The 24,585-nt window shown below is 47.7% G+C and overlaps 2 protein-coding genes and 1 non-coding gene across 3 annotated transcripts; 2 read left to right on the top strand and 1 right to left on the bottom strand.

The window, feature by feature from the left end:
* Positions 1 to 2,462: 2,462 nt before the first annotated feature.
* Positions 2,463 to 3,422, top strand: LOC117834749 (ergosterol biosynthetic protein 28). The gene is made up of 3 exons (XM_034714277.2): positions 2,463 to 2,675; positions 2,798 to 3,004; positions 3,168 to 3,422. The coding sequence occupies exons 1-3, from the start codon at positions 2,534 to 2,536 to the stop codon at positions 3,248 to 3,250; spliced, it is 432 nt and encodes a 143-aa protein (XP_034570168.1). The 5' UTR covers positions 2,463 to 2,533; the 3' UTR covers positions 3,251 to 3,422.
* A 14,316-nt stretch (positions 3,423 to 17,738) lies between these two features.
* TRNAP-UGG (transfer RNA proline (anticodon UGG)) lies at positions 17,739 to 17,810 on the top strand. The gene has a single exon. It is a non-coding gene; the product is annotated as a tRNA-Pro (tRNA).
* A 274-nt stretch (positions 17,811 to 18,084) lies between these two features.
* Positions 18,085 to 19,639, bottom strand: LOC117866268 (plastid-lipid-associated protein 6, chloroplastic). The gene is made up of 3 exons (XM_034750434.2): positions 19,084 to 19,639; positions 18,622 to 18,988; positions 18,085 to 18,527 (listed from the first exon to the last, which is right to left on the bottom strand). The coding sequence occupies exons 1-3, from the start codon at positions 19,345 to 19,347 to the stop codon at positions 18,313 to 18,315; spliced, it is 846 nt and encodes a 281-aa protein (XP_034606325.1). The 5' UTR covers positions 19,348 to 19,639; the 3' UTR covers positions 18,085 to 18,312.
* Positions 19,640 to 24,585: the final 4,946 nt, after the last annotated feature.

Here is a 24,585-nt window from a genome sequence, read left to right as displayed (position 1 = left end):
TTCGCGTCAGCTCAATCTAGGATAGATTTTGGCCGGAGAGCTGATCTCAGTGCAAGTGCATGAAGTTTAAGGTATTTCTCAGCAAAAAGCAAGCAAGTGGAGAAAAATGCTGGCATCACCGCATGTTCAAAAAGTCCTGAAACTTAAAAAAATATAATTCTAAACCAAGCATCTAAATTACGTTTCGATTGCATCAGTAAAGGCTAAAATGCCGTAGCAGTAGTTGGCCTTCAGTTTGCGAGGTTGCGTGGGCTGAGATTCTTGTGAGGGCATCGCGGCATCTTGCAATGTTAAATAAGTAATTGAGGAATCATGCCATGTCTCTCAAGTACAGATTCAGTGTCCCATGTGAGCCATAAGTTCATTTGTTGGCAAGTTGTTAGTATAGCTAATCTTCGGGATTATTTAGAGTGGCGATCGGTGCAGCTAATCTCTGGCATTATCACTACCTTATTTTTAATTTTCTCCCATTTTATGTCTGAAACTCAGGCATCGAGAAGAAAATGATGGCTTACAAGCTGAAACAACTGCAATGAGATACGGAAAAGTAATGCTCGTACATTGTATGTGGGATTAGGCAAATCGAACTACTACAGAACACCTCATTCATGCTAAATCCTAACTCACATCACTGGTAGAGAAACGAGCATTAGTCCCAGTTGAGAAACCTCATAAATCTCGATTTTTCTAATCGGAACTAATCATTTGGGACTAAAAGTCCCGGTCTTTAGTTTCGGGTCTTTCACCAGAGACTAAAGACATATATTTAATCCCGGTTGGTAATACCGACGAGTTGGAGATCACCTTTAGTCCCGGGTCAAAAATAATCGATATTATTAAGGATGGAAGGTCGTTTTTCCTGCGTACTGGTACATCCATGTGGCCGTGCCGATTTTCGATCATGTACTACGGAAGCTCCACAGGTGAGGGCTGGGTATATCTGTCCCGGTGTTGAAGCCGGTATGAATAATATATTGTTTGTACTAGCTCCGATTACGTCCCGATAGGATAATAGAGTATTCCCATAGGTGCTAAGTGTGTAACAAGTAGGGATAATGGCATATCCCGCCGGTGCTAATTGCGTGACAGTAGGGACATTAGCATATCCTTACTAGTGCTAATTATAAGAAGCCACAAATACTATAGATTGGCAAAAAAACAAAATTACACTAAAGTCAATCGATGGACTCTACACATTCCCAACTCATCTCTCAAGTCCATCTGCATTTTTCTCTTTCAAGTTCATCTGCACATCTGTCGTCCAATGTATCTCTCACATACATCATGGATCTTGCAACTAACGAATGCAAGTGCTTGGGTGCATTGGAGCACCCGAAGCACTTGGAGCACTACTGGAACATTCTTCTATCCTATAGACACCTGACACCTGATGCTGTTAATGGTCAGGTTTAAGGGTAAACTAATAAAGGCACAAGGACCATGAATTGGTGCAAATCATTGGCATGGTACCATAATATATAACTAGAGACACACTGCAGTTCATCATTTACGATACTCCCTCCATCCTAAATTGTAGGTCATTTTGGGATTTCTAGGTTCATAGATTTTTCTATGCACCTAGATATACACCATGTCTAGATACATACTAAAAGCTAGAAATGCCAAAACGACCTAATTAATTTGGGACGGAGGGAGTATAAATCTACCAAATGGCAACAAGAACACGTGTCTCATTTTACCAAGGTGTCATCTCGAATATATATGGCAAAAGTAACCTTCATAGAAGAAGAGAACAAAGACGTGCCTAAATTAACCCATACGAGTTGGTTAGATTCATACTATACGAGGTGAACCTTTGCGGCTCACTTGATCTAGGTACCGAGAGATACTTTGTGATGTGACCATGTTGAATGAATTGGAGTCTAGAGAGGATAATACACCAAAAGCCACGAAGAGAGATCAGCTCATATAACAATAACGCATGCCACCTTGATACATTGCACAACGTACTGTGTGGCATAAACCTTAGTGCATCGTTATCAAATAAAACAAACAATCAAAATTACAAGGGACAGTAAGAGCAGAATTTCAAAGAATTTGCCTTAGTTGACCAAGTTATGGAGGTTGGTGGTGCTGTGAACTTCAAAGAAATGTTTCAGATCCTTTTTGGAGACGATGTAGTCGGAATAATTTGAGAAGCAAATCCAACAGCCAAAAAGTGTCTCAAACATCTTTTGAAGTTCACATTACAAGGAACTCCACTCATCACTACTGTCACTCTGTCAGCAACTGCATTCATCGTCAGAAAACAAAGCAAACAAAGAAGATTAGGCCAATTCATATACAGTTACCATCAGAGACGAGTATATAGGTTATCTTTTTAAATTTGACGTTGACTAGGAGTTTCCTAACTGGTTTTGCACAGCGCTGACTACCCTATAAATGGAGGCGGAAGCAGGCGTTTCTAAGTACTACTCGTGATACCATTACGTGTTAAAAGAGGTACTCGTGATCCTGCTAAGACCCTTGCGCCCTCGTCCTTTTGGTCGTAGCCCGGGGCACGTAATAAGCCATGGCCGGAGCATGGACGAAGGGCAGCGTGCCCGCGCTGGGGTGGTGGCTCATCGCCGTCGGCACCTTCCGATCCGGCTACACCTGGTCCTGCTTCTTCGGCTCCGCGGCGTTCTGCTCGGCCACCTTCTCCGAGATAGCGAGTACGTGCTGTAGAAGTGTAGATCAGTAATAGTAATCTCCAAAGCATGTCTTGATGTGCAGATTGCTTTCAACATGTTTTACTGAAACATCCGCTTAAACCTTATCATCATCTGGGCTTCAGTGACCGGCGTACATGGGCGGACGGTCGCGGTGTGGACTCTGCTGTCGTGCACGCTCTGCTTCCTGTGCGCCTTCAACCTCGGTAGCAAGCCGGTCTACGCCGCCACCTTCCTATCCTTCGTCTACGCCATCGGATACCTTGCCGTTGAGTGCCTGGTGTACCACACCATGAGTGCTGCTAGACTCTCCCTGTTCATCTTCATTGCAGGTATACAACATGATCAGGTCACCTCCCCGCCGGCGCCTCGGCTGCCCCGGCCACCACACCATTCCCTTCCTCCACAATTGGCCAGCGGCTTCTGCTGGCTAATCCTCTGTCCATGACCTCTGACTGAACTTATGTTTAACCAGAGTTTCCATTTCCAATGCAGGGACATCCATTGTTTGGATGCTGCTTCAGTGGAACTCCCATGGCCATGGCCCCCGTCCCTGTGAGGCTACCAAGCAGGCCTGATCCTGGTTCTTTTAATTTCCTGCCAAAATAGTTGGCATCTCCTGTGTGCCGACTAATATAAGCACGTAATTAATGTTTTAAGAGACTTTGCAGGGCCTCTTGCATGCAACATGGAATTCTGTAATTTTTTTCTTGTAATTCTTGTTTCATTATCACGGCAGGTACTAGCCAAGGAGTGCTTCCTCTGTAACACTTTTGTCATTGTGATGCCACGCGTGAACTCTTCTTCACCCTTGTTATAAACGTCAGACAAGATGCCACGCATGAAATCTGAACACACTTTTGCTACTACAGCTAAAAGATCAGTACAGTCCAAATTTTCGATTGCTATTTTAGGCATTACCGCTCATTTTATCTGTAGCCTTCGCATCGAGAGTCACATAATAATTTTATCTCACCATGACTAGTTATCTTATTATTATTAATAATTAGAACTTCCTTTATGGCTCCACGTACGTCAAGCCTCATAAGACGCATTATAGAAAAAAAGAAAAATAGAAACATTTGGCCATCAATTTTGTAGACTCTAAGGGTTAGGTAATTCAACTAGTTATCTGAAGCAAATTAATTATTTTGAAAAGTCTCTTAAAACATTATGTCCTTATATTACGACTAGCCTAGAGAAGGGCCGTGAACATTAGGCGAAAACGATTTGTGTTGGTGCCTTAATTTCTTAGTGCCGGCAGTCACCATTGCTGACAGCCCATATTTGTGCTAGCAGTTGTTTATGTGGCCCACTAGTAGAAATCAAAGCAATATTGTTTAAAGGAAAATCATAACTTTTTCAGATGAATCGGATCAACACAAACTTTATATTGAAGTTATAGAGCTTGAAGATATCAGTAACTTCGCAGTCAATAACTTTTTCATCCAACACTGTTTGCAGACCCAAATATCCGTTAACTTGTTTTAAAGACATCTCAAACGAATATAAACTCAATACCAAAGTTGTTCTGCTTGACGAGATCTAAAATTTCATAGTTGATAATATTTTCATTTGAGGTCATTTAAAGTGCTAAAAATACAATTCAAAAGTGAAGTTCAAAATATAGCATATAGGATGTGCCGGGTAGGTGAGACAGTAAGGAAGCTATGCATGAAGGGAGAGGTATGAGGTTTGAATATTGTACATCGCAAGTGCATGAAAAAATCATGCGACTTGTTGTTTGGGATGCCGGTGTTGGGCCCTCGTCGAATGTAAAGTAAGACGAAGTCACAACACGAAAGTGGAGATACGTCGGACGAGTGTGATTTTGGCTGTCGTATCGATGAATAGTGTCCGTTTCAAAGGGGATGGTTCACATCCTTTTATAGCGCTATAAAGTTACATTTCCGTATACCTGTTATACCCATACTCAACTACTACATTCCAAGCATATTCCGTACAAGACAGTAACTTAACCCTTACTCAAGATGTCGCTTTCAAGTGAGATTACATTTCTAGCCCCTCCCAAAGTCTTTATTACCAAAGTGTTCCACGATTGAAGTGACTCCAGGACTACCCTGACTTCTCCTTTCTCCACTCGTCAGCTTCGCTCGCACCGAATGCGCCTCCATGCGTTCGTTGGTTGAGACCCACCAACCTCAAGCTCTAGTCATAGCATCTCCTCGAAGTCGAGTCACTGGGAGTTCTATGGAGGTCTCAACTTCGGGAATCCTCACCTACAAAACCACAGAACGAATATCTTCAGACCAGTTAGCTTCGGTTAGTCATTGACTTCGGGGAAAAGTGTAACCACGAAGTTAAGTTGGTGTCGAGGAGAGCTCCGCGCCAGCTTTGTTTAGGGTGCGTTGTGGGGCGGTCCCCAACAGTAGCCCCTCGTGGGGGAGGTCAAAAGCGTCGTCGACCGAACCCGCGAAAAGTCAAAAAATGCCCTCAAAACGTCACCCTGAGACGCGGCACGGACCGAGGCGTTTACCGTTGGGCGGGGGTACTAACGTTCTTTGCCATGCGACGATTGGTGATTCGAGGCACCGTAAAGGCGTCTTTTGGCGTTTTTTACCGTGCCTATATAAGGTTTACCGGGGGACCGGGTCATATTTTACACTGTCGTTTTCGAGCTATAGGTTTTGGTTGCTTGTGCCTTCACTACGTGCCTTCGTTGCGTCTTCTTGGCAGGAAGCGTTTGGGATACGGGGGCTTCACTTTTCGTGGTGGGGGTAGCTTCAGTTTGTTTGATCGTGGTTGTTTTCCTTGATTTCTTTTAACATTTTGGCTTCGTTCTCAATGTCATGCTATTCTATCCTTTGTGCACCAGGTGGCCCGCATCAGGCAGACTGCGCGGATCATGTCTTCAGAAGAGTTGGCCGTTCAGGCTGCCTCTGGTGGTGGAGGTAGTCATGCTTTGCAGTCGGTGTCGGTAAGTAGTGGAGAGGTTGATGGGAAAAGGTCAAAGAAGCGGATTTATACGAAGGATGGTTTGGTCTCTGCGGGGGAAGGTTCTTCCGGCAGTAGCTCATCTGAGTGGTCTTCTGATGAAGACGAAGGCAAAGATGGGCAAGGCCGTGCCGTGATGGACGTAGCAGGGGCGACTGGGATAGGTGAGACAGAGGTTCATACTGTTTCTTCAGGTGAGGAGGCAGAAGAGGAGGAGGAAGGGAGGAATGAGGCTGGTGAAGCTGAAAAGGAGGCTGACAAAGCTGAGGAGGGGGATTCCAAAGCTGGAGCGAAGGCAGGGGCAACCGACCCCGTTGGGGGAAAAGTTTAGTGTATTCCTACTCTTTACTTCGGGTGCTCTCAAGTGACTCCGCAGGACATCGTGTCTTTTGAGAAGAACAATTTTTTTCCTGAGGGAGTGGGTAGAGCACCTGGGAACGAGGCGGTTGTGATTTTGGATCGTTATCGCGTTAGATTGCACCAGCTGACCCCCAACACCATCATGAATTTGTCCAAGTTTTACTGGGTGCAACGCACGTTCGGTGGTAGCGTAGATGTGGAGGGCTTTGCGAGGCTGCACGAACTCCATATCCAAAAGAAAAGGGTTTACTCCAAGGATGGAAAAGGGGTTTATGAGAATCACTTTGGTTGCTGCACCTTCGTGCCACGCAGGAAGAATGATAAGAGGAACCTACCAAGGATAGAGCTTACCTTCACGCAGAGGAATAAGTGGGATGATGCCTGGCTGACGCATTGGTTTTATGTTAAAATTGAGATGGGGGGGGGTTGGAACTGGATTCCCTTTTTATGCACCCTTTGGGCCGATGGATGTGCTCACGACTCCGTCTTTTATTCATACGACGGCTGTGACAAGGTGTGAGGATGCTTACAGGGCTGCTGGGCCCTTAATATCTGGACGTGACCTCGTAGAGGAATATGTTGTGGCTAGGGTGTGGCCTTTGTCCGCAGATTTTGCGAGGCCGTTTGAGCTTGTTAAGAAGAAGGTGTCTTGGAACGATAAACCGGTGGACTACCCCTGCTTTGAAGCTTGTGTTGAGAGGGATACTGATCCAGATTCGTTTATTCAGACAGTGGAGGACATAACTCATGAGATTTTGGGTCCTGTGACCCAACCAGAAAAGCGGTCATTGGAAACCTTCATGGGAAACGGGCGTCGTGTCAACCGGATTTTTGACTTGTACGATATTGCGGTTCCGCCTCGCCCCGAAGTGACAGGCAAGCGGCGCCATCGCGGTGCTAGTCTTGAGCAGAGGAAGAAGGTAAAATTTGACTCCGTACACGCGGCAAAGCTAACTGTTGAATCGCAAGTAACTGCTAACGCGAAGCAGAAGACCTTGAGTTTGGAGGTGCAAAAAAGGAAAGAAGTGACCGCGGGGGCTTCGTCTGCTGCATTGCCATCGGGGTCGACAGCTTCGTCTGGCGACTTGAGCAATCCAGCATATGTTGTCCCTGTCTCTATGCGTCCCCCTAAAGAGGTTCCGGCTCTTGCACCTTCGACCACCAGACCCACCGCGCGGATCAAAAAAGGCGCCAAGAAACCTCGATTTGCTCGTGTTACCGTTCCGGGTGCCAAGGTTGACGCGTCTTCAGCGCCTAGTGCCAAGACCAGGACACCTTCCACAACCTCGAAGGCTAAGAGCGTGCAACCTCTCTTGATTGATGCTGGGAAACGTGAGAGAGGTGTTGCCGCCAAAAAGGTGAAGCTTGTGGATGCGTTCTCATCTGATCCAAAGGGTGGGAGTGCCGAAGCTGTGAATCTGGTAAGCATGTAGAGGTGTTACTACCGAAGCTTCGGTTCTTTTATTGTGGTGAGGCCTCAGTGGAATTTTTGAAGGAGTTGGAAGAAACTATGGGAGACGTTGGTGAGGTTAGTTGTGAGGATCATGTGAGGCTGAAAGTTAAATGTTATGATGTAGGTGAGAGGTTGCCAGTGAGGCTTCAGGGGCTGAAAGAGTGTCTGGGCTTGAGCAGGCGCACGGAGATTCTAGCTACATGCGCCGAAGGTAGGGTTTATAATCCTCACAGCCTGTCTTTGGCCTGGGGGGCTGAAGATGAAGGTTGCGAGCACTATGCAGATATTGGCGGTTCAAAAGGGGTGGAGAAGGTGGGCGCGGCGACTTCGGGAGAGGGCAAAGGTAAAGGAGGAGTTGGGGATTTGTCTGGCAGGAAGATTGTGGTGGCGTCTAAGGGCGAGGCTAGAGAGAAGGTTGTTCCGGTCGCCGTTGAGGTGCGAAAGTATGAGGGTAAGAGTAGCTTCCTGATGGCTTTGTTGTCCTTGGTTTTACCGATTTTTTTTTACGCTTACGACTATATCTTTTGGCATGCAGATTTTCAGCGAGCTGTGAAGTCAATGAGCTCGGAAGAGCTCTTTAACTTGGAGGCCAACCTCGTAAAGAAGGTACGATTATGAGATAGTTTGGTAGTTTGTCTTGTGGGTATTGTATTTTACTTCGTTATTTTTGGTAACTTGGTTTTTTATAATCTGTAGGTCTCTTACTCTTCGATGATTACGAGGGATCGGCTTGCTAAGAGCGAGAAAGCAGCCTCGGAGCTTTCAAAGAAGGTAGCTTCGCTGGAAGCAACTATCGCTGCAATGTCCTTGGAGATGAAGAGGGTCAAGGCTAAGAATGTTGAGCTGAAAGAGGACTCTCGCAGACTCAGCGACAATTACGAGGCCAGGGGCGACAAGATTGATCGCTTGGTGGCGGATGTGATGCAGCTGGAGGGCCAGGTGAAGGAAAAGGATAGGATTATTAAAGGCCTACGCGAAGGTGCTCAGCGTCACAGCGAGGTTATCACGGATTTAAGGTCTAAGGTTAGCCAGATGGAGCCTGAGTTGGAAACGAAGGCAAAACTGTTGAGCCAGATTGAGTCCACACTGAGGGGGAGGTTTGAGAAAGTTCACGAATCTTACAAAGCCTCCCTCAGTGCGTTTGGTGCTGAACTTGATGACTGCCCGTTTGATGGGGGATGCGAACAGATGTTCGAGTGGCTTTTAGACGAGGTTAAAGATCTCCCCGAGGTCCTTGAAGGCTTGAACGACTACTCCGCTGTGTTCTACCTGGATAGCGCCCTTCACTTGCTACAACAACAAGGATGTGAGCACATTAGGACTATTTTCGAAGATAATTATGTTATGCCAACCGCCCCGCAGATTGGCTCCACCGTCAAGTCTGACGTCATGGAGAATGCGAAGAAAAACTTGTTTGACCGCTTGTGGTCGACCTCCGGGCAGGATTATGTAAAGGGGTTTGCGCGTGAGTGGTTGGCGCAGCTACGCTTGTAGTCTGGCGCGGATGACGATGACAAGGATGTTGCGGAGTAGGTTGTTGCATGCTAGGGGGGATTTGACTTGTTGGTTTTGGTGTATAAAGTTGACGAAGTCAGATTCTTTATTAGTGTGTGAAATTGTGCCCTGTAAAGTACTTATGTGTCAGCTTTTTGTCATGTATCCAACTTTGTAATTATTGCGTGCTTTATTTTGTTAGCCCTGTAAACGCTAGCTTATGGCGAAGTGAAACCGCTACGAAGTTAGATAAGTCAAAGTCGGGTTGTCATTTCAGGCAGCCCACCGACCTAAAGAATGCGAAAGCCGGTTGATACAGCAACCTGGAGTCGCTTCAACCGTAGTCGTCTAGATTTGCTCTAGTATTGTACGTGGGTTGACTTCGTGTAAGGTCAGGCTGATGCGTTGCTTTTGAAAACATCACACCCACCATCTGGCCGATGCTTGTGAAGAAATCAGACTCCTTGTTGGAACTTCTTTTTTGACTGTTTGCCAAATGGGATCAAAAATGTCACCCAGCACTTTACGAAGTTGGATGACACGGACTCGCAGACCCTTCTCTTGTAGAGTCACAGAAATTTTTCCTATTTTTTCAAAAAATGTCAACCCCCCTTGCGATGTTGCAAGAGAGAAGTCCGATGACACGGACTCGCAGACCCTTCTCTTGCAGAGTCGCAGAATTTTTTTCATGTTTTTTCAAAAAACGTCAACCCCCCCCCTTGCGATGTTGCAAGAGAGGTGTCGGAGAGGTAACTTGCTATTGGAGTACTTGGCATCTTTAATCTGTAGCGGCATTGCATTTACACGTTAGGACTCCTCCGCGCTCTGGCGCAAGGTCACGCAACTTGTTGTTGCATTTTATACGTAAATCTCCTCCGCACTCTGGTGTGAGGTCACACAATTTTGTTGTTGCGTTTACGCGTTAGATCTCCTTCGCACTCTGGTGCGAGGTTACGCAACTTGTTGTTGCATTTGCATGTTAGAACTCCTCCGCACTCTGGTGCGAGGTCACGCAACTTGTTGTTGCAATTGCACGTTAGAACTCCTTCGCACTCTGGTGCGAGGTCACGCAACTTGTTATTGCATTTGCACGTTAGAACGCTTCCGCACTCTGGTGCGAGGTCATGCAACTTGTTGTTGCAGTTTTAGATTCTGAGTTTTTAGGGAAATCTTCCTTTTTCGTTGTGGAAAAAGGTGTACATGGATCTGCCTCGTTAAAAACCTTGCCTCCATTATGGAGCCCCTAGCAAGGAAAAAAGTGCAGTCCGGACTCCATGACCTTAAAGACGAGGTAAAGTTGAAAGTAAAAAAGAAAAGAAGAAAAAAAATATTCTGTTACCTTCGGCGTTGCTTATAGTTCCGCAAGCTGAAGGTAACATGTACAATTATGGGTAGTATTTTCGGAAGTTGTCAATATTCCAAGTGTGTGGGAGATTATTTCCCTGCTGGTCTGCGAGGTGGAAAGAACTGGGCCTGCCACTTTTTATGACAATGTAGGGGCCCTCCCAAGTCTCTTGTAGCTTGCTTGGGTTTTCCCGATTCTTTTTTCTCTTGATAACGAGGTCGCCGACATTGATCTGCCTCTCTTGAATGTGTTGGTCCCTCCATCTTCGAGTTTTTTCCTGATACTTGTCCAGGTTTTCGATGGCCTCGTTGATGTCGAGCTCAATCATATCTTTCTCAATTCTGGCAATTTCGTCCACATCCCCGGCCTTAAGGACTCTTAGACTTTTGTTTTTTATTTCTTCAGGAGTTACGGCTTTGGTTCCGAATAGGAGCTTGAACGGAGTAAAACCTGTTGCCCTGGATTTTGTCGTGTTATGGGACCATATGACTCTTGGGAGCTCATCGACCCATTTGCCCTTTTTCTGATCGAACAAACATTTTTTGACTGCGGTAAATATGGTGTTGTTCGCCCTTTCCACAGCTCTGTTTGATTGCGGGTGGTATACAAACGAGAATTTTATCTTTGTGCCGATGCTGGCGCAGAAATCTGTGAATGAGACGCAGTCAAACTATTTGCCGTTGTCAACAGTTGGTTCCTTTGGGACTCCAAACCCACAGACGATGTTCTACCAGAAGAATTTTTGTACCGAAGTTGATGTTATGACGGCTAGTGGTTTGGCTTCGGCCCATTTGGTAAAGTAGTCTATTGCGACTACTGCAAATCTGCAATTTCCCTGTGCTGTTGGCAGTGGACCAACTAGATCCATACCCCATCTCTGGAGGGGCCACGAAGGTGGGATGAGCTGGATCGGGAGCGAGGGTGCATGCATCTGCCTTGCTATCTTCTGGTAGGCCTCACAGTTTCGTACAAGTAAGTGCGCGTCCATGTGGACTGACGGCCAGTAGAATCCCTGACGGATTGCTTTTCCTGCTAGAGTCCTTGAGCCAATGTGAGTTCTTTGAGCAATTTTTTGCCTATTTCATAATCGACGCAGCGGAGCCATGGTGCTGAAATTCCTATCTTGTAGAGTTTCCCCTCGATAATTGCGTAGCCCCTTGCCCTTTGCTTTAGGCGTATACGCTCGGCTTCGTTTTGAGGCTCAAGATGACCTCTAAGGAAAGCCATTATGCTCTCACGCCAATCGTAATGTTGGATGGCGTTGATAGAGGCTGCGACCTCTTCCTTGATCGAAGGTGAGGTGATGACTTCGTAAAATGTGTCGGGTGGGATTGGCTCGTTCTCTGCTACTGCTTTTGCAAGTTTGTCGGCGTCGTCATTTAGTGCCCTTGGAATATTTTTGACATCAAACCCTCGAAAGTGCCTCTCCATCACTCATACTGCCTCAAGATACTTGACGAGCTCTGGTTCTTTGGCCCCGCTGTCTCTCTCGATGTGGTCACGGATCACCTTTGAGTCCGTTCTAACGATGAATGTTTGTTGCCCTATGGCTTTCATTTTCCTTAAGGCCAGCAGCAGCCCCTCGTACTCTATGGTGTTGTTGGTTGACTTTGCAGTTGGTGGGAAATCTAGCCTCGCTGCATACTTGATTCTTACACCTGTTGGTGATGTGACTACTGCTGCTACCCCTGCCCCTTTGTGGCACCAAGCCCCATCGCAGTGAACGACCCATGGCGTTTCAAATTGCTTCGGCTCCTGTTTTGGCGATGTCCAATCGACCACGAAATCAGCCAGTACTTGAGATTCTATGGCCGTGCACCTTTCGAAGTCGACGACGAACTCTGAGAGTTCAGACACCCATTTGGCGATACGGCTGGAAGCTTCCCTGCTTGAGAAAAGGTCATGAAGAGGCTGGCTGGTTACAACGATTATTTTGTGCCCCTCGAAGTAGTGTCACAGTTTTTGCGCTGCCATAACGACTGCATATGCGATTTTCTCGAGTTCTGAGTAGTGTAGCTTTGAGCCGCTCAGGGCTTCGGGTGCGAAGTAAACTGGTATTTGCTTCATTTTGCCTTCGACTTCTTTTTCTTGTATCAGCGCTGCGCTTACGGCCGTTGTTGAGGCTGAGATGTATAATAGCAGTGGTGATTTGGGTTCTGGCGGGCATAGCTTTGTCATAGACTACAGATACTCTTTGAGGTCTTGGAATGCTTTGCTTTGCTCAGGTCCCCATTCGAATGCCCTGGAGCTTCGGAGTGTTTTGAAGAAGGGGAGGCTTCGCTCTGCCCCTCTTGGAATAAAACGGTTTAGCGCAGCTACCTTACCCGTGAGTCGTTTGACTTGTTTGAGCGAAGTTGGCTCTGACATGTTAGCCAATGCCTTGATTTATCTGGGTTGGCCTCGATACCTTTTGTTGTTACCAGGCAGCCTAGGACCTTCCTCTCTGAACCCCGAATACACACTTTTCTGGGTTTAGCTTTAGGTTGGCTGACCTCAGGTTAGCAAATGTTTCTGCGAGGTCCAGAATGTGGTCGCTTCGCTTGGCGCTCTTGATGATGATATCGTCTACATAAGCCAGGATGTTACACCAAAGCTGGTTGTCCAGGATTGATGTTGTCATCCTTGAGAATGTCTGGCCTGCATTTTTCAGCCCCTCTAGCATACGCACGAAGCAGAATGTTCCAAAAGGTGTTACGAAGCTTGTTTTGCCTTCGTCCTCTTTCTTGATTTTGATCTGGTGATACCCCGAGAAAAGGTCCAATAGCGAGAGCATTTCACTATTTGCGGCGTCATCCACCACCTTGTCAATCCTTTCGAGAGGGTAATCATCTTTTGGGTAGGCCTTGTTGAGATCTGTAAATTTTATACACATTCTCCATTTGCCATTTTTCTTTTTGACTGGCACTGTGTTAGCTAGCCATTCAAGATACTTGATTGGCCTAATTACGTTGGCCTCGAGGAGCTTGTCAACTTCGGCCTTTACGGCTTGGACCTTTTCATCGGACATCTTCCTTAGCTTTTGCTTCTTTGGCTTCGCTCCTGGTCTGATGTCGAGGCTATGCTCGATGATTTCCCTGTCCACTCCTTTGAGATCGCCTGCGGACCAGGTGAAGATATCTTTGTTCTTGTTAAGGCACTCGATGAGGTTGCGCTCTTCTTCGGGATCGAGGTTGGCTCCAATTGTTACGAACCTATCTGTGATGTATCCATCTAGGAGTACCCGCTTTGTGTCACCGTCAGCACTGATCTTTATTTTTTCTTTGTCCCTCTTGGGCTCATCGTATGTCTTTTTCTTTGTTGTGCTCTCGGCTTCGCTTGATGGCGCTAGATGGTAGACATTCTTTTGGCCCGGAGCTGCCCCTCTTTCTATGTTTCTTGCCATTTGCTGATCACCGTACACTGTTATGACCCCCTTGTGCGCGGGTATTTTCATGCATAGGTACAGTTGTCTAATTGTTGCATTCATCTTGGTGATGAAGCCGCGACCAAGTATTGAGTTATAGGGGTAGTGCATCTCCACCACGTCGAATGTGATGTGTTCTGTTCTCGCATTGTCACGATCCCCAAACGAGATCGGGAGAGCAATTTTTCCCAAAGCTTTCACTAGCTTTCCACCGAAGCCGAGAAGTGGGATATCGGCTGGGTCGAGTGTGTTCATGTCAATGTTCATTTCCCTAAAAGCGTTTGCGAAAAGGATGTCTGCGGAGCTGCCCGTGTCAACTAGGACTTTTCCAACCGTCCAGCCTGCTATCAGCGCTTTAATGACCATCGCATCATTGTGCGAGGTTGTCTTGAGCTTGAAGTCTTCCCCTGTGAAGGTTATGGGCATGTGTGCCCATTCTGTCTTCGTTGGAGGTCCGTCGGGTATGATTACATTGACTTCTTTGAAATAGTTTTGCCTCTGCCTTTTGTTCTCGAACTCTAAAGAGGAGCCCTCGGCAATTGGCATTATCATGCCAAAGGTAGGTAGGGAATTTTGGTTGTTGTTTTGCGTGCTTGGCTCTGGTTTGGGCATTATGGCTGGTATGCTTGAGGTGGAGGTAGTGTTTCTTGAGGTTTGTGAGGTGGATTCGGGTTGGTATGTTGCGGGATTGTTTGGTGGTACGGTTGTATGTGTGGTGGAAGAGGCCAGCTCGTTGGTTGTTGGAAATTGGCGAAGCTTGGCTGGTTGGGGTAAAAACTTGGGTGCGGGTAAAAAGCTGTGTGGTGGATTGTTTTGGGTGCTTGCGCGGCTGCTTTCGCGGCTTCTTCCGTAGCCTTTCTCTCTTCTTCTTTCTTTTTGGGGCACCATTCTATGTTATGATGGTTTTGGTGGCCATGGTTGATGCAGTAGAATGATTTCTGCTCTCTTCCTCGACCTCGTCCCCTACCGGGGTAGCCCCCTCTTTGGGTTCGTTGTTTTGGTTTTGGTTCTGGTTTTGTTTTTGGTTTCCCTCAATGTTCATGACACGGTTTTGGCTAGAGTTTTGAGGCTTGTTGGAAGGCGAAGGTTGCCAGTTTCGGTTCTGGTTTGCTTGCCTTTCCTTGTTGCGTACTGCTACTCTTCTGCGGTGGTCCTCGTCGGACCTAATGTATTCGTCAAGTTTGCTAAAAAGGGCGCTCATCGTTTTGGGCTCCTTTCTTGATAGCTTCGACGCTGTTGGGCCAGGGGTGAGGCCCGCGATGCATGCGGATATTGCTATGGATTCCTCAATGTGCGGCGCTTGGGAACGAAGCTGGACATATCTTCTTACATGTTCTGCAAGTGGCTCCTTGTCTTTTGTTTGCATTGGAAAAGGTCTGCTTGGGCTGTTTGAGGGTGATGGAAACCCTAAAAGTTTTGTGTGACCTTCGCCTTGAGGTCATGCCAGCTAATCACTGTGTGTGGGGGGGAGTAGTGAGTACCAATTGAGTGCCGCACCTTCGCAAGCAATGATCAAGGACTTGGCAAGGATGACATCATCCTCCCAGTTGAAGCTACGGCGGCTTCGTATCTCATTAGGAAATGTCGTGGATCTATCCGTCCGTTGAATTTGGGCAGGGTGGTTGGCTTGTATGTTGCTGGCCACGGTGCGGTTTGGAGTCCGATCGAGAGCGGTGAGGTGGTGTCGACCACGAGAGACACCCCTGATGAGTGATGTTGGGTGCCTTGTTCGAAGTTGAAACTGGGCTGTAACTGTGCTTGATCAACGGTGGGGTTTTGGTGGAAATGAGCTGCGACTGGGTTTGCATTCTCATGTGGGCTCTCAAGCTCCGCAATTTCTTTCTGTAATGCTTCCAGTTGTCGTCTGGCCTCATTCAACTTTGATAGTCTGCTCGAGGCTTCCCTCTGTTGTTGCACCTGTCGTGCTAACTATTCCTTTTTTCTTTTGACCTCCTCTATCTCCCGGAGGACTGAGTCTAGTTCATTGTCTAGGTCGGTGCAGCCAGTAGCTTCGAGCATTGTAGGCTGTTGGCTCTGTTGGCCGTCAGTGCGGTCGATAGCTTCGTTTGCTATGGGTTGTTGGCCTTGGTGGTTGACCTCGGGTGCGGGTCTCTTATTCATTGCTCTTGTCCTTAGGGTTTGCTTGACTCTTGCAAGGCGCTCCTCCTTGTCCGAAAGAACCTGATATGTGGCTTCGGGAGTTATAAGCTGACCGGTCTCCTCTGTCCCGAATTCTCTTTGCACTGCAGGTCTCTTCTTCCGTTGTGGCGGCATCATAGGTTACTTGTTGGGTTAGACCACGGTGGGCGCCAATTGTTGGGCCCTTGTCGAATGTAAAGTAAGACGAAGTCACAACACGAAAGCGGAGATACGTCGGACGAGTGTGATTTTAGCTGTCTTATCGATGAATAGTGTCCGTTTCAAAGGGGACGGTTCACATCCTTTTATAGCGCTATAAAGTTACATTTCCGTATACCTGTTATACCCATACTCAACTACTACATTCCAAGCATATTCCGTACAAGACAGTAACTTAACCCTTACTCAAGACAGTAACTTAACCCTTACTCAAGATGTCGCTTTCAAGTGAGACTACATTTCTAGCCCCTCCCAAAGTCTTTATTACCAAAGTGTTCCACGATTGAAGTGACTCCAGGACTACCCTGACTTCTCCTTTCTCCACTCGTCAGCTTCGCTCGCACCGAGTGCGCCTCCATGCGTTCGTTGGTTGAGACCCACCAACCTCAAGCTCTAGTCATAGCATCTCCTCGAAGTCGAGTCACTGGGAGTTCTGTGGAGGTCTCAACTTCGGGAATCCTCACCTACAAAACCACAGAACGAATATCTTCAGACCAGTTAGCTTCGGTTAGTCATTGACTTCGGGGAAAAGTGTAACCACGAAGTTAAGTTGGTGTCGAGGAGAGCTCCGCGCCAGCTTTGTTTAGGGTGCGTTGTGGGGCGGTCCCCAACAGCCGGTCATGTGTAAATGCCAACTCAATGAGTAATATTTTTCTTCATATTTTTTTGTGATTTAAATTCTGAAATGGTGAAATGATTTATGCTGGCAATTGCTTATATCAACCGCTAGCACAAATGCTTTTTCCACTAGTACATTTTCTAATTGTACTATTAATTAGACCTGGCTTGTCTTACAACTTACTTAGGGACATAGTATTTGCTAGTCAATAAATAGTTGGGCAGGCCAGTTATTTTCCATTTTTCTTGAGTTGGCAAAATCAGCGCATCAAGTCAGATGGACCCGGGCCAAATTTGCTGCGAATTTTAAAATTGACATGCTGCGCCGCACATCATATCTTTTGTTAGTATATATGTTTGGTTTTCATGACATTTTTATAACCCTATGAAGAAGGCCTACGATACTTCGCTTCTTTATGTCTCTTTCTCTTGCTTCTCCCCTTCTGTCCATGGGCGTGGACCTACAAGTCATCGGCTGCACCCCCACTCCTCCAACCTCATGTTGGCGCCATCACCATGCCCTTCTAATGGCATCACAAGGAAAGATTCTTTGAAGAGATGTCGCCTATAGCTTCATACCAATGCCCATAATAAGGCCATGCATGAGCAAACCCGAGTGGTACATAATTGACACGTGGACACACATTGCTCCACCACCTTGGAGCTATCCGCACCAATTTCTTCAAGGTTAGTGCACACGTGAAATTCTCCTTCGGTAGGAACTGTTCTTGTGTGGCAGTTCGTGATGAACTCCCAACGCAAGTGAAAATACGGGCATCTAGTCACGTATCGAGCAATAAACGGCATGCAGTTTTGTACCATTCTGTAATTTTCACTGTAATTAGCATAATAATTAAAATAAGGACGTACAGAGCATTTAGCCTAGAGGTATGATTCTCGCTTTGGGTGCGAGAGGTCCCAAGTTTGATTCTCGGAATGCCCCTTTTTTCCCTTCATTCTTTTTTTTCATTAAAAGAGTGGACCATTTTATCTCTCAGAGTCAGAGATGACCAATTCCTCTCTGGTTTTCCAAGTCAAGGAGGGGATAATTAGTTTCAGAATAATAATAACTAAGCAGCAGGGCATTTGGTCTAGTGGTATGATTCTCGCTTTGGGTGCGAGAGGTCCCGAGTTCGATTCTCGGAATGCCCCCCCTTTTTTTTTCCTTATTCGATTTTTTAATTAAAAAGTGGGCCATTTTTATCTCTCAGAGTTTCTCCCTGGTTTTCCAACTCGAGGTGTTACCAATTCTTCCGATCGGTGAATCAGTAACAGCTCGCAGGTAAATTAGGAACCATTTTTGTCTATCAGTGCATGATCAATTGATCCTAATCCTGCTCTAGAGATTCAAGCTGAAACTGCAGAAACAAACCGCGACTGCTTTGCAAATTGCAATGCGCAACTCCACACATGAACAAGTGCAAACTGCAAAACGGCCGCATTTTTTTCTTATTTTCCACACTCTACATGAATGCTCCAATTCTACTACCAATTGTACTGTATCACGGGATGCCACAGCAGATTGCTACAAAACGGTCAGAGATTCAGAGATGCAGAAGAGCGTTCAACGGCAAGCAGCTAGAACAAACCGACAGCACAGCAAGCAAGGATCGCGGTCTCACTTCGTGGCCGTGCCTGCCATCAGACGCCAAGCTCACGCGATGACGAAGACCCGGAGCTCGCCCCTGTCCCCGCGGGTGACGCGCGTGTCGTCGTCGAGGTACGTCACCTCGAACTCGCCGCTCCCGGTGTTGGACGGCGGCCGGAGGTTGTCGGGGATCCGCGGCACCTCCAGCGGCGGCAGCTGCGACAGGCTCCCCTTCGTCTTCACCGTCGTCTTCTCGAAATTGATCTTGATGCCCGACGTCCCTGCGTCCGTGCGCGTCAGTGTTCGTTGTTTCGTTCACAAGATGATCTCGAAGTACAGGGGAGGGGAGGGGAGGGGAGGGGAGGGGGGACTCACCGACGACCTCGAACTTGTGCGCGAGCGTGGCGGTGGCCTCGACGGGCGGGAGCGGCCAGGGCGCGCCGAGCTCGAGCTCGACGATGTTGTCGAAGTCGCGGCTGACGACGTCGATCCGCTGGAACACCTGGCCGAGCGTGATGGGGAGGAGGCGGCCGGTGGGCGGGCCGGGCCGGCTGCCGCCGAGCGTCCGCGACGAGAAGGCGCTGCTGTACACCAGCCGCCACCGGCCCTGCAGCCGGTCGAGGTCCTTGTTGAGGTCGACGGGCCCGCCGCCCGCCGCCTCCAGCTCCCGCGCCGCCGCGTCCGCGCGGTCAAGGTCCTCCTGGCTCGCCGCCAGGCCCCGGTTCAGCCCAGACACCGCGCTCTGCACGCAAGCACGCGCCCAACCAAAAAAGATGTAAAGATTCCGACCGAGCAAGAACAGGGGATGATGGATTTCTTGGTGTGTTGAGCACTGACCAGCAGCTTGACCTTGAGCGAGGCCACGTAGTCGGCGTCGGTGCTGGCGTTGCTGTTGCCCGCGTAGTCCACGGGCGGCGGCGGCGCGGCCGCCGTGGCGCAGACGGACAGCTGCCGCCGCCGCGGCAGCTTGCAGCTCCTGCTGCTGGAACCAGCCGAGGAGGCCGCGCCCCGGAGGCTCCGCGGGCCAAGCAGCCGCGGAGCGCTTGTCGACGCGGTCGCGGGGCAGCAAGACGGCGACGACCACGGCGCGGCCATGGCCATGGAGACAGACAAGGTCGTAGGAGCAGAGCGATGGAAAGCGAGCAAGTCCCGGTGGTGTTGTGCGTTACTTACCTTCGGTTTAGAGCGTGGGAAGTTGCGGGAAGAAGAAGAAGCCGTCGCGGCGAGCACGCGAGATTTCCATGGCGTTCTTGAAGAAGGAAGGTGACAGGAAAATCGTGAGCTTTTCTTTTGGGAGGATATGACGCGTCGTGGTGGAAGAAATTTTGTGGTGGTGGGCAGCGGAGGGGAGTGGCGCTGGTCGGGACGCGTACGGGCCGGGAGGGAGATGGGGCTCTCGTTTACGTCTTCTCGAATGTTCCGTAGATACCGCTGTCTGAATTTTTTTTTTTGGGAGTTTGCTGTTAGGCCGTCACACGTCGTGGAAAATTCATAGCCGACCGAGCACGAGTATTCATAGCAGAGAAATTGAAATACAGCCATAGCAGCATGATACCGTCCAGCAAATCTGAAAAACCGTTGTTCATATACATAGGAACTAAAGACTCCCCCACAAGTGCGAAAGCAATCACTGAAACTCCTCAATCCTCGTACTTGAAAACAAATTAAGCACACAAGTTTACTACAGAAAACAATCACCGGAATCAGACAAACACAGTAGCACACTTGTTTCAGGTCTCAGAAACAGAACACCACGGCGCCTAGCCCCAAATTGACAAGCATCAGCGCTTCCTACATTAAGGCTCATTAGGATCAGAGTAACAGAGCTGATCTGCAGTAGTTCGTTCAGGAGGAAATCACGTAACCATGCTCTTGTTTACTTCCCAAGTTGGGAGGTGCTAAATTGACATTTTGCCATAAATGCGACACTGTAGCGTTTCGTTTGTATTTGTGAATTATTGTCCAAATATTGACTAATTAGGCTCAAAAGATTCGTCTCGCAAAGTACAACAAAACTGTGCAATTAGTTTTTGATTTCGTCTACATTTAGTACTCCATGCATGTACCGCAAGTTTGATGTGATGGGGAATCTTCTTTTTGCGTAGTGTCAAAGTTGGGAGTTTGGAGGGAAGTAAACAAGGGCCATGTTGGATTCATCAGTATGCCATCTGGCGCTCCAAGTTTGTCCTCTGGCATCTCAGCAGCAAATGGTGCCTTTGTACCATCTTCCATGCTGTACACAAATTTGTCTAAAAAGGGCGGGCATTTTTACCAGGGAAGATGAAACGATCGATATAGTAGATACGATCATCTTCGACTTGCTGCTGATGAAGATGCAGTGGCCATCCAAGCTCTCAACCTCAGTGAATCTGATAGGGTTTGTGCTCAAGTCTGCCTCAAATACTCTAACGTCAATAATGTTGTGTCAATTCACCGTCACCAAGGTATGCCTCAACTATTAGTAGTTTTTCACGCCACTCTACGATGCTCCGCATCCTATTGCCGTTATCACTAGCCTGAAGCATCTCAATTGCACAACTCTCGCTGCATGGAAAACTAAAGATTCTAGCGCTCGGTGGCGCTCAGATCCGCCCTCTCTCGGCCGGATCTCGTGCTCCCACGACGGCAACGGCGGGACTCCTCCCCCTGGTCGCGGGCTTGTGGCCAACGGCGGGTCGGAGCTCCGATGTGGCCTGGTCGGGGATGGCCGGATTTGGCCCAGCATGGGGCTCAGTCGCCGGATCTGCTGTGGATACGGCATGATCCAGCCAAGTAGCCCCCCGTGTCAGCCAGATCTGGTGCGTCTGCAGAGGAGGAACGTGGCCTCCTTGGCCTCCTCCTCCGCCCTCGCGAGCACCAAAGCCACCGGCGGCAGCGGGGAGACACGCTGCACCGTGACAGATGCCCTATCCTCGTCTGCCTCCTTCCAGCGCACGAGGCAGCGGCGCCTCTCCAACCGGGCCGAGACGATCCCCGGGAGGACACCATGGGACAGATTGCGGTCCAGCTTCTTGCGCCAAACGAACGCGCCAAGGCCCCACGCCGCCAGCTTCTTCGAGACCGTGACAGCGCGACAGCCTTGGACAACGCCTTGGGCGACCGTGTGGGCGCGGCCTCGCGCGCGACCGCAGGGAAGGTGGCAGGGGGCTTCCCCATCCCGCTTGTTAAAGCATTTAAAGATATGAATTTTTTAAAATTTTTCTTTAGATTAAACATATCCTCTCTTACCCCAAATATTCAAACCCTATGTAAAAATAAACCTTCCATAAAATATAGCATAAGTGTTGCAATTTGATTGCCCTTAAAAAGCTTTCCCTCCTTCCTAGGAAATCCTAAGAATAAATCCCTCCAAAATATTTTCTTCTCTGAGAATTCTAGAGTTAATATTCAAAGTCATTTTGAATATTAATTACCTCCAAATCATCCTAAGGTTCACGCCAAATCTTAGCCATCAAACCCTCCAAAACTTCCACCTCAATTTCTATTTCAAGCTCACACCTCACCTTGGCTCCTATTTGAAATTTCTTTCAAATTTAAACTCAAATTCCATATCAAACAAATAGGAAATCCTTTGAAACCGTCACAGGCCGCCAAACCTCCTTTTCGAGTACTGGGGATCTATCCCTAACAAGCCCCCGAGCGCTTCATAGTCGAATGTAGCAGTCTTTGAATACTTTTCAGATCTTGCCGAGTAGTTTAGTGCTTCTCAAGTACTTTGTCTGGCTAAATCTTCAAAGTTCTTCAAAGCTGCCATGAGGCTATGGTGTGCTCAAGCCCTTGATGGTCTTGATTTTGCAATTTTCATCTTTGCTGATATGGAGCGCGACGGAAGTCGCACTCCATATGGAGTAGCCCCCGAGACTTAAGTTGAATTGAAGAATTAGGCTGGGGTCAATAAAATCTTGAATCGTCTTTCTTCGTCTTGAAAAAATCAACTGTTGGATGTAGCTTATCAGCCCCCGGACCTTAGAATGATTAAATAATCAATCGAAGGGTCTTAGCAAGCTTGGTCTTCACGTAAGTCATCATCCGAGTAGTTTTGCAACGTTCAACCCCCAAGCTTATGCGCCAGGTGAGCTGTAAGAGCCACGTCGAGTAGTTATTTGGCGCTTAGCCCCCAAGCTTGGAAACTAGCTGAGTCATTGGAGATATTACGAGTAGTAAATAGCGCTTAGCCCCCGAGCCTGGGAGCTAGCGGGGCCATTAGAGGTACGCTTAGTGTCCTGAAGAGTCGTCGCCAAAGCTTGACCTGTAAAAATAGATGCATACATTATGTAGCATATTTGTAGAATTTTGAAGATACTACCAAAATTTATTCAGTGATGAATGTAAATGTTGTGTGTCATGCTCTTATTTTGGCTATATTTCTCCTAAGTAGTTAGCCTATTACGTTTAGGCTCTCAGTCCCTGTTTAGCCATTGCCACTGTGTGTGAGATCTTTATCTCGTGTCCTAGCGTTTAGTCATGACAAAAGATCCAAAGCTTTCACGGATTAAGGTGTGTTCTGCTTGAGAAGATTAGTAATCGCTAAGAGAAGACATTTAAAATAAGTAGTGGGCATTGCGACAAAAAAAATTGCGTAATTGTACATAAAGTAGTGTTTGAGACTTCTCTACCTTTTGGCAAGGAGAGCGCGTGTTTGCCGCGCATAGAATTTGTGCCATGCTAGGATGTAGCCGCTATGAGCCTCTAGCGCTCAGTGCACCAAACTTCATGGCAGAGCCTCCTAATTCGTTGTACCAAGCCTATGGCGGAGCTTCCGGAACTCAATGCACCCAACCTGTGGTGGTAGCCTCTATAATTTGGTGTACTAAGTCCATGGTTGCCGGTCAACATGCCCCAAGAATAGTCGGCGAAGTGTAGCTTTAAAGGGTAATTCCCGTCGAGAGGCGTACACAAATAAGTACTCGGCGCATTGCTCATCATGTGGAAAACAAGCCGAAAAAATTATATGAAATAATTAAAAAAGTAACTTAGCTTGATTCGTGGACGATTGTCGATGAAGCTGTGGCGGTCGTCGACTGTCGCGACGGTTGTTGATGAAGCCGACTAGTCGGAGTCGATTCCAACTAGTTGTCGATGGTGTGAGGCCTACCCGACAAGTTTTTAGTCGAGACGTGTAGTTTCGCTGGCATGTACAACTCTTGTGTGCATCCAGCCAAGAGGTTGGCACCTTCTGGTACGTAGTTGGTGTACACGCAGTAGATTACACCACATTTGACGTCCTGTGGCAGCAATACAGTGGAGAAGCTGATACTCCTTTTTCTGTCTCAAAGCACATGTAGTATTATTTTTCCTCTCTCGGACAGGGAGCAGAGCACTACAGTCTTGAACTTGTGTGCGACGCTTGAATACGTCTGCAGGTGTCGTAGTCTTTTTATTAGTATTTTTGGAATTGACCAGGACAGATGCAAATCGGTAGCCAATCGGAATCCGACCGTGAGATGATCTTGCTGCCAGGAAAAATACAGAGCTGTACTCCACCTTGGACCTCGAATAGAAAAATTGCATCGACTAGCTGTTACTGATCGACTTGGATGCGGAGTCCAGGAAGTTGATCTCAGGGCGGCGCGACGAATCCAGTCGAAGCCCGTGGTGACGACGGCGGTGTTGTTACATCGAATGTATTGATCTTAATAATAGAGGGTCCTTCAAGCTCGTCCGATGATCTTGACGATCACCCCCACCTGGCGCCGCAGATGTTGGTGTTTTATACCCGGCAACTTATCGAGAGGTATCCCGAGGTAGTAATTGGTTGGTGGGGAATTTTTGGACCTTTAACTCGAATGTAAAAGTAAGGACACAAGACACGTATTTATACAGGTTTAGGCCGTCAGAGTAGTGTAATACCTTACATTCTGTTTGGGGTGTTGTATGCGCTTAGGTGTTGTTTGATGTTGAAGATTTAGTCCTCTGTTGTGGTTCTCTATATGCTGATCTAGGTACCCCTTCCCTCCTTTATATACTCCAGGGGGTGGTATTATTAGTCGGTTATAAGGTAGGAGTTCTAATAGGATTACAGGGTATGAGTCCTAATAGGATTACAGATGAATCATTGTAGGAGTCTGTCTTCTTTCTTCCTTGCGGGTACTAGGGATCTATCCCCAACACCATGATCCCCTCTATTAGATCTCCCCATTCTCCCCTCGACGGTCCTTCCTCCTTTGTGGTTTCCTCCCTAGAAAGGGCGTAGAATGGTGTCGATTGGATCCTAGATGGTCCGTCCTCCAAGGCACTGCAATCAAGACCATCTCCCGTCGGCTTCGGCTTCGACTCAATGTTACACAGTTGCGGAATAGGGATCGGCAAAGTATAGTTTAGTTTGATGATAATATAGGC

Source organism: Setaria viridis, chromosome 8, assembly GCF_005286985.2.
Source record: "Setaria viridis chromosome 8, Setaria_viridis_v4.0, whole genome shotgun sequence".
Lineage (NCBI taxonomy): Eukaryota > Viridiplantae > Streptophyta > Magnoliopsida > Poales > Poaceae > Setaria > Setaria viridis.
This window is presented reverse-complemented; position numbering and strand designations above follow the sequence as displayed.

Coding starts and splice junctions, on each gene's coding strand:
- LOC117834749 (XM_034714277.2), top strand. CDS start 2,534: ATGGCCGGAGCATGGACGAAGGGCAGCGTGCCCGCGCTGGGGTGGTGG. Junction 2,676..2,797: donor CACCTTCTCCGAGATAGCGA/GTACGTGCTGTA, acceptor TCTGGGCTTCAG/TGACCGGCGTACATGGGCGG. Junction 3,005..3,167: donor CCTGTTCATCTTCATTGCAG/GTATACAACATG, acceptor TTTCCAATGCAG/GGACATCCATTGTTTGGATG.
- LOC117866268 (XM_034750434.2), bottom strand. CDS start 19,347: ATGGCCATGGCCGCGCCGTGGTCGTCGCCGTCTTGCTGCCCCGCGACC. Junction 18,989..19,083: donor CGCTCAAGGTCAAGCTGCTG/GTCAGTGCTCAA, acceptor GCTTGCGTGCAG/AGCGCGGTGTCTGGGCTGAA. Junction 18,528..18,621: donor GCACAAGTTCGAGGTCGTCG/GTGAGTCCCCCC, acceptor GCACGGACGCAG/GGACGTCGGGCATCAAGATC.